This window comes from Periplaneta americana, chromosome 4 (genome assembly GCF_040183065.1).
Source record: "Periplaneta americana isolate PAMFEO1 chromosome 4, P.americana_PAMFEO1_priV1, whole genome shotgun sequence".
Lineage (NCBI taxonomy): Eukaryota > Metazoa > Arthropoda > Insecta > Blattodea > Blattidae > Periplaneta > Periplaneta americana.
In genome coordinates, this window is record NC_091120.1 from 69809155 (window position 1) to 69818656 (window position 9502).

The following is a 9502-nucleotide window of genomic DNA, read 5'->3' on the forward strand; positions in this document are numbered from 1 at the left end:
CAGTTCACATATGTAATTAGACTCTCATTTATTATTTTCACATAAATTAATATCAATCACTTCTAAAGTTCAATATTCTATAAAAAAAATATATTTCATTAGTTAACATATTCACACTGATTTGGGTTATGGCTGGTGAGATAAAAATCCACGATTATGGTATTAGTTTGCAAGGTCGAGCTCTTATAAGTCAGTAATAATAAAATATAAAATCAGTAGAATTGCGTTAGGGGAAACGGGAGTTCTTTGAAAAAATTCAGCCGAAACAGAGTTCTTGTAAGATGCACTTTATAAAAATTAATTTTACTGCACACATGACTTCAGTTGTTCTAATATGCAAATTAGAATAAAAACGCGATCTTGAATGAGCACCTCATCCCCCGGAGCACTTAACCCTAACCCTGAGACGAGATGGCGCAACATCACTTAGAAACCAGATCATGGCAAAGGCAATCAAACTCATCGTTTCTAGTTCATTACCTGCCTTTCACAACGCGCCATTTCAAATCTGCATCTATCTACCGAGCTATGAATCAATGGCAGTAATAATGACCCAGATGTATCGATAGAAATTAGACCAGACTGCAAAAAGTGCATGTTTTGAAGGAAAATCATAGCTCTAGGTGGGGCACCCCTACCACGTGAACCTTACTGGAGAACGGAGACCTCTAGCAGGAGCAAAACAAAAGAAAGTGCGAATCGCTTTGGGATGGCGGACTATATAAGCTAGCAGCCACATCCAGATAGCATCAAACGCATTAGCACTTGCACTCCAAGCACATCAGCATGAAGTTTCTGGTGAGTTGTTGCCATAAAATTAATTTTAATTAAAATCTTAATATTCAGAACGAGAAGTTTTGCTTATTCAAATTCTTACATAATAATTCGTTTAGTTGCATTACTCTTAGAATACTCAAAAACAAATTCTAGGAATGTAGAAAATTTAAGCAATTAAGTAACAATAAAGGCATATTCTTAGCACATTTGTCCGCCTCGAATATGTTATAGAATTAAAATTTTGTATTACTGTACAGGCTATATGTTACATTTCAATTTTGATTCTTATATCGAAATGTTTTACATTATTTTAGTTAATTTGTATCCTTGAAGTATCAATACTAATTTAAAGGATTCAAATTTCAACAGCAAGTGTATGTTTTTGCAATTTCGAGCCAATGTCACATAAAAGATTACGAGAACGATTGATATTCTAGAGTAATGTGATATATCCTAAAAACTACAAAATGTAACAATAATCCAAAAAAAATACATTAAAACATTCAGTATATAACATACAAGTATTTATTTTGAAAGTCCTGAAAATAACTAACATAAAAATCTTATAGCTTTACAAAACAGATTTTTATATTTAATTTGAAATTAAATGAAATAAAAAAAGACAAACTGCCAATCAGAAAGAAAGAGGTTTTCTTATATTTGGCAAAAGCTTACAGACTTTCACAAGGGGGATATTTATCTGAAACGATTTCAGTCTCTATAACTGATATTTAATTTAGAACGCAGAATATCATCCTTAGTAACATTTAATATGAGGATCCTTTTAAAAATAGAAAGATACACATTATATGTCCTCATTTGACAGAATACAACAATTATTCCACGAGAAGAAGGTTCATGTTATTTATAATCAAGGTTAAACTGGAAAAATTATAAGTGAAATTAACCTGCAACTCTGAAAGTTACAACAAAATGAAAACAGTTACAAAAAGTCTAGTAATTTCTAAACAAATTATTCTTCAGTTTTGAACATGGTCCTCCTACTTAAAACAAATATTTTTAACGTAGTATAAGGCATAATATACAGTATGAACGGGATAATTTATTAGCAATATGGACGCATGAAATGCATATTAGCTACTAGATTTAAGACATATGGTTTAAATTTTTCTTTAAATACAGTATGAGCGCCTTAAAATTTTTATGCAACGTGATTTAGTACACCAATATTTTGGAAACTGTAACATTTAACGATAATAATTGAAAAAAAAAAACATTAACAAATATTAACTTTCGTCAAAATCGACTGAAGAAAAGCTGTAATTCAAATATTATAATTCAGAATAACTTAACACTCGCGTGTCTTATCAACGTTTGAGTACCAATTTTACAAAAAAAAATTTTCAATCCCTTTATTATAATATAGGAGATTATTTATTTTTACTTAGGTGAATAAAACGCAGTTACTTTACCGAAACATAATATCTAAAGCAACTTCAAACGTTGTAATAATGGTAATGAAAATTAAAGTTAAATCTTAACAAGGTTAAGGTTATTAATTAATCAGAAGTCATGATAAAAATGCAATTTTATTACTCTTTATTTAAGAAATTATAGAAATGCGTTAGTTTCGGAGAGTTCACTAAAAATGTAACAAACATTATCTTTTAAGTTAAATTAATTCAGAGTTTATAAAAATAAATTTCCAGACCGGATTGTACTTCATCTGTATCTATTCACTCTTAACTACTCCACAAAAGGTGAGGTCATAAAATTGGTTGCTTCTGCTGAAATATTGAAATTTTTACAGTTTAATAGCTATCCTTGGACTACATGCATTCTTTTAAAGAACCTTAACAACATTTCAGTTTCAAAATTGAATCTACTGCTCATTCATAAATTAATGATGATACAGTTATTTTAGTTCATTGACCCAGTTCTAAGATCTCTGAGAGTAGCTTCTTTCTTCTCGATTGGCAAGAATATTAAGCAAACTTTACAGCATTCCAAAAATATTTTTATTGAAGCATATTACCGGAAAGAAAATAGTCCAAAGGGAATTAGTTCTAAGCTAAGCATTAGTCTATATAGCCTATAATTACCTCTTCCAGATACAGAACATTATAAGTTCACACAATACAAAACATTTGTGGTGTAAGTCTTATATATTTAATATAATACAAATTTGAAATAAGAAATAATTTGCATACATTGCTCCTAAGTTACAACAATTTTGTAGTTCTGAATAATAAATGTATTTTTCTCAAATTGTTGTACGAAAAATACAAGAATACACTGAATAAGTACATGAATTACGTAACAATGGAATGTTAAGAAAATTATATGCTTTCAGTGCTTCCTTATTGCTTTGTGCACGAATTAGATGTTTTCATATTATAATCGTGACAGTTGCCTTGTAAATGTAATTATATCAACTCCCATGCGTGTGACGTAATTGTCTCTTTCACTGACAATCGTCTACTTTCAGCCTTAATATCTATCCAGTTTATGTAGCGACTCTAACATTCTAGTGTTTCTCGCATTCAAGTTTTACTTTTCCCCTATAATAATTGAATTCAAAATGAATCTGTAGCCTTTAATTACTTTCAAATCAAAGTTTTACAAATCTGTAGTTACTAATTCAGGTATTTAGGTAGTTACAGAAAATTTGTACCGTAATTAAAAGTTTAAACGAAACTTAGCTGAGACGATATTCCTAAGATAATTACAAACTGTGAGGGTACTGTATAAGCCACGATTTAAAAAGGATATGAGACAAGAAATTAAGGTTATAATTTCGTAGAAGAATGTGAAATAAGAATACAGTTAGTTAATACAAACATACAGTACGATTATTTAGTCCTGACAGTCGTCGGAGATGTGCGCGTGGGTCAGGCGAGTCCATTTAGTTACGCCAAGGGGTGTTTGGTTTATTCACTCGTTTGCCTTTACCGACCGCTCGCCCTTATCTCTACTCCGGAACTCTCCCCACTCCTCCGATTACTTCCCCTCTTTTGCGTCGTTGAGCTGTCAGGACTAAATAATCGGTCTGTACTTCGAAAAGTAAAAGACGACGACCTCTATACTTATGAACCTCTTAGAAGTGAAGATCATTGGAAGCTATAAAATGGGATGAATATAATTTGAAAGTAGTATATACGGTACATTAGTACACTAATTATGATAAACATTATTTCCATTTTATGCAGAAAACTTGTAACTTCGAGAAGAGAAATAAATAATTTCGTAGCTGAGGAACAATCAAAATTTTATACGTCTCGTATTTTATTTAATTTCATGCAAGAAGCACAGAAGCATGCTTAAAATGTGCAACAATTGCCGAAAGAATATATGTAAAAAGTTTAGCGTTATCATCATAACAGTTATATGAAACAATTTTTCAAAGGTTTCAACTTGAAATAGTTTATAATTTATTATGCACGAAGGATACGAACATCCAAGGAACCTGTACGTTATTGGCGCAACCGTTACTCTTTACAATTGCAAATTACGATTTCACACTTCATAAATCTAGTTCATTATCATTTACAATTTCACTGCATCCGTTCTAGAGCGTGAATGCAACGCATTAATACATTATGCATTTCTAAGATCGCTTTGATACCGTAGATACACCCCAGTGCTCACCATACAGGTTTTCGAAATAATGTAGACTTCAAGAAAGTGGGTACGGCATATTATGTGATCAAGAAGCGAAGCTGTCTTCTGTCGCCTCGTTTATGCATAGCCGTGTTTCCTCTGGTGCACTACACGGTAATAATATGAATTTATAATTATCTCACATACTTTTGTGGTAATCCTTTCTCAATACCCAGTTTCCATGACCAGAAAGCAACGTTGGAATTCCATAAATTTATATAATTTTAAAGGCTTCTCTCCTCATACTTCATTTATAAATGTTAATTTTCTAAAAAATGAATTAGTTCAACTATGCAATGAATACCATTAACAACATTTTCAAATCTTCTCGTGTCCATAAACATACAAGAATTAAAGTCAAATAAAACACTGGCGAGACCTGTTATCATGTATGGAATTGAAATTTGGACCATACGTAAATGTGATGAACACCGAATCACTGCCGGTGAAATGAAGTTTCTAGGGAGAACCGCTGACTATACTACATTAGACAAGAAAAAAAATAGGATATTTTGAAAAAGAATTAAATATTAACTCAAATTTAGAGAAAATTCGAAATTATAAACAGAAATGAAAATATCATATAGTCAGGATGACTAGAATAAGGATATCATGCCAAACATTAAATTACCGCCCTTTAGGAACAAGATCTTTGGGCCGTCCGCTGAAAAGATGGAATGAGAATGTAACAAGCCACCAGGGTCAATACGTGATAGGAAAAAGAAGAATTTTAAAATTCCGCATATATGTCTCCATTCTTTTACTTTTATGAAAATATCTGTCGTCTGTGTATCCTTCACATTCTGAATGGCTAAAATATTTTTTTTTTCGGTAAAGTCCGGAATTTCTTCATATTATAACTGTATATAAATTCTATCACCTTAATATTCTCTTATATATTTTCTTTATTTAAAACACTTTTTATTTCATTTTAAATAAAACTCTTATAATTCGCTTTAGTATTTATAAATTACCACTTGTCACCTGTAATAATGAAACAAAATTAATAGGCCTACGTTTTACTTAAAATGTATATTGTTTTATAACATCGGACATATGGATATTAAAAAGTAATCAGAACGAAGGGAAGTCTTTCTTATGCATGGATTAAATCTGTTACTAATTTTCCTACCAACTATGTAACAATTTGCAGTAAAATATCTAACGACTGATACTCCAGTCTACATCTCTTGAAGCATTAGGTCATTTCGGCCTTTTATGAGCTATACTAATAACAACATTCTTTATCTATATTTGTAACATAAAACTACTTTCCTTATTCTCTCGTTGCTAATTTTCGTAACACAATCATTCCAGTGAAAGCGAGTACGACAATCTTTTATCTAAATTTAAGATGTTTAGCTGTGATTATTTCGTTGTTTTTTCGAATGTTTTGTAACTTATAAATTCAGTCTCAGAAATAGCATTTCAGCAGCCTTTGTTCAGCTGTATTTTTGGCGCAAAAACCCGATAATCGCCGTCATGTTGTCGTAGAATTTTAATAATGTGTCTATTCTCGTTTCATATTTCAACAACCAATCGGTTTTTCACACAAGTCACTGAATTTTACAAGCTTATCATTAACATATATTTCTCTCAGATCTGAAATTTAACACGGAAAGAAAGTGACATTTATTTAAGTTGGTTCATTTTTAATTACCGGTATGCATTCACATTGTAGCAATAAAAGATGTTCAATATTTCTAAGTTATATTTAGTAATTATTTTGTGTTATTCAAATAGAATTACTTTTTTAATTTTCCATTGTCTAAAATTATGACTTTATCAGAAAACATGAGGGCTTTTATAAAACTTTATACATTAGAATAGCCAATGGGTAAGTTCTTTCGCATAAAATGTCCAGATTAATATAGCGTATTTCCCCTTTACAACTAAGGTGAACATAACTCCTCCGGACATGAAACATTCAAGGTCTGCTGCTTTTTACATTTACACGTACAACATTGTTACAAATTAAACATCTGATTAATGTGAGCTGTGTTATAATTCATCTGGGCTCAAGCCAGCATGCAGCTGTGTTATGCATCAATTTCGAACAAGTTATACTTGGTTTAGAGTTATGGAATTGATATAATTCAAAAGCTTACGTCACACTTTACAATTTTTTTTATGTTGGTCTAATACCTTGACAAGTTAAATCAATTTCATGTTCACCGATAAAAAAAACACCTAAGAAAAGACATGTAATTTTTCTTTTAGCTAATTACAGATGTGAAGTAATATCTAAAAGTTAAGCACATGACACATATGTTTAAGAGCGAGCTACATGATTATGCCTCATTAATACGTGAGTATGTATAGAATTGGTATTCCATGTTTTTGTGGTAATTAGGCTTCCAGGTAATAATGTCCATAACAAAATGTCCACACCTACAAAAGGTCCACAAGAAAATGTCCATAAACTAAATAGTCCAACATTTAAAGTCCTACATACAATTTGTCCATGGAGTAAAAAAGCCTAACTTCTATGTGGTCCACCATATTATAAAGCCCATCATACGAAAATGTCCAATATGCGAAATCAATTCTTTCAGCTTTTCACAGTGCATGGGATTGTTTGAGGTTTTGTATTTCCTTTAATATATTTCCTAACTGTAAATAAGACTGAAAATACTTACCGCACTGTAAATAATGAGAAAAAAATTCAGCACATTTAAATCTCACTTGCAATCCTACCTATACAATGTCTGATTTTGAAATCGCCAATAAGAAGCTTGTCGACTGGCATTCCATTAGGCAGTATTGAATGGGTGTTTTTCCACTTCAATCAAGCAATACGGAGAAATGTAGTCAACAGGGGTCTGAGGGCACAATATTTGGATATTGACAACCCTGAAGTAAGAAACCAAACACAGGAAATTATGGGAATATCGTTTATTCCGCTAAATGACTTGCAATTTGTTTGGGATGTATGAAATGAAAGGTTTGTGGACGATATCTTAGACTTAGCATATTACATTGAAATTACATTATATTACTGGTCATCCAGCAAGAGGTCGAAGGTGAGCAGTTCCCCTAGATTGTCTCCTGAGACATGGAATGTCTATGAATTAGTAATTAATGGCAGACAGCATAGAATAATATGGTTGAAGGATTCCACTGCCAATTCCAATGACTTGTGGTGACACATCACGTAAACATTTCGCGATTCGTTGGCCATTTGCAACAGCAGAATCGGAAACAGAACATTTAGTAACCCAGGTCCTTGGTGGGCATACAAACATTAAGCGGCCACACATATTCCCCAGACTCTTACACAAGAAGTCTCTCCTCGGACTTGTGATGTTCAATATGAATTTATAATCTGTATATCCGCAGGTAAGCGCTCTGTTGCTGTCAGTCGGCGTTGTGCTCGCGGCACCCGGCCTGGAAGAAGAACTTGGCAGCTTCGGCGGCAGCAGTGGCGGCGAGGAAGGTCATGATCTGACGGCCACCAGCTACGTCTCCTCCTCGTTCGGCAGCCCCCATAAGAAGCTTAGGACAGTTGTCCTCACCAAGGAGGTCAAGGTCCCCGTCGAACAGCCCTACCCAGTTCACGTGGAGAAGAAGATACCCTACCCCGTCAAGGTACCAGTTGAGGTCAAGGTTGAGAAGCCCGTGCCCGTCCACGTGGACAAGCCCTACCCCGTCTACGTCGAGAAGAAGGTACCTTACCCTGTCGAGAAGCATGTCCCTTACCCTGTAGAAGTCCCAGTCAAGGTCCATGTCCCCGTGCCCCATCCAGTCCACGTTGAGAAGCCCTACCCAGTCCATGTCGTCAAGCCCGTCCCTGTCCCCCATCCTGTCTACATCGAGAAGAAGGTCCCTGTGTACATCAAGAAGGGAGAGAAAGCTCCTGAGACCGAGAGCTACAGTTACGGCGGTAGCGAGGAAGGCGAGGGCGAAGAAAAGTACTAAATCCGCAACGGAGCGTAGAGGCAGCTCCTGGACGATCCACGAGTTGTCCAGCAGATGTCTCTCAACTTCATCTCACTATTTATTTATTGCACACCCGCATTCTGTACTACAGATGTTTAGTAATTTATCACAATAAATCAAAATTGTTACTTTGCTAAAACATGGTATTTTCTTTACAATACAGCCAACAGTTCTGCACTGCTATTACACTGCAAGAAGGCAATCAGGATAGGAAAATAGAAAATAATACTATTGTAGTACTCCTTAGTCTCTCCTGACAAACACTGGATCCAATCCTAGATTCCGTTTCTTTTTAATCCTTTACTACGTCATAGAATTCTTAATTGTAGCCACCTTGGTGGTAAGTGGTTAGCGCATGGGACTGTCATGCTGCGTTTAATTTCCGGCTTCGGCGGACATAATATTCGTGGTAGGCAGATCAAGATTACAAGAGATTTTCTCTGGATTATTGCCTTTTCCCTCATCATTATACCAAACTCCCCATCATCACTTTGAATCGAAAATATATTTCCTTGTGAAGCCACCACAGAGCGAGTGGTCTGAGGTCTAGAGCGTTGGCCTCAAGTCCAAGGCAGGTTTTTTTTTATTGCAAACTTAGTATTCTCCAATCTTCCATATTTTTATTGTTCTAAATATCGTTTATTTTATATTCACGATTAAATCTTGAACACTTCACTGCTTCAAGTAGCCGAAGTAAACTTCTTTTTTTGAAATGAAGGGTCCACTGCAAGTATAATGGATGTCATTTGGAGTACATTTTTCAGGAGAAGCAATTGAAAGTTTGAAATGCTTAGTGCTCAAAGCTTGACTGTGATATTCCGATCATTACAGGACAATGACTATCAGTGTTAATGCCATATAACTCTGTATGTACATTCTATATGTCTTAAGCTATTCATTGACAGTCTTGGTTCATTTTAGATAAGAAAGTGGCATCCATCATTCTTGCAGTGGATTCCTCAAATGTAATCGGATGGGAAGTGGCAATGTTACTGCTACTGTTTATGGTACCTATCTTAAAACTGATTTATGGCGCCCCAGTTTAGAGCTTTGTCCTGTAATTGCACATGAGTATTCCGTACGTACTCTGCTGGTCAATAAACAAATTCGTAGTCTATTATGCGCGAAATACAAGGAAGAAAAACTGCCATCCAATTTAATATAT

General features: G+C 34.1%; 1 protein-coding gene across 1 annotated transcript; it reads left to right on the forward strand.

Annotated features, from left to right (window-relative positions):
* Positions 1 to 660: 660 nt before the first annotated feature.
* Positions 661 to 8476, forward strand: LOC138697891 (mantle protein-like). Its single transcript, XM_069823476.1, has 2 exons — positions 661 to 798; positions 7738 to 8476. The coding sequence occupies exons 1-2, from the start codon at positions 787 to 789 to the stop codon at positions 8314 to 8316; spliced, it is 591 nt and encodes a 196-aa protein (XP_069679577.1). The 5' UTR covers positions 661 to 786; the 3' UTR covers positions 8317 to 8476.
* The last annotated feature ends 1026 nt before the right edge of the window (positions 8477 to 9502 follow it).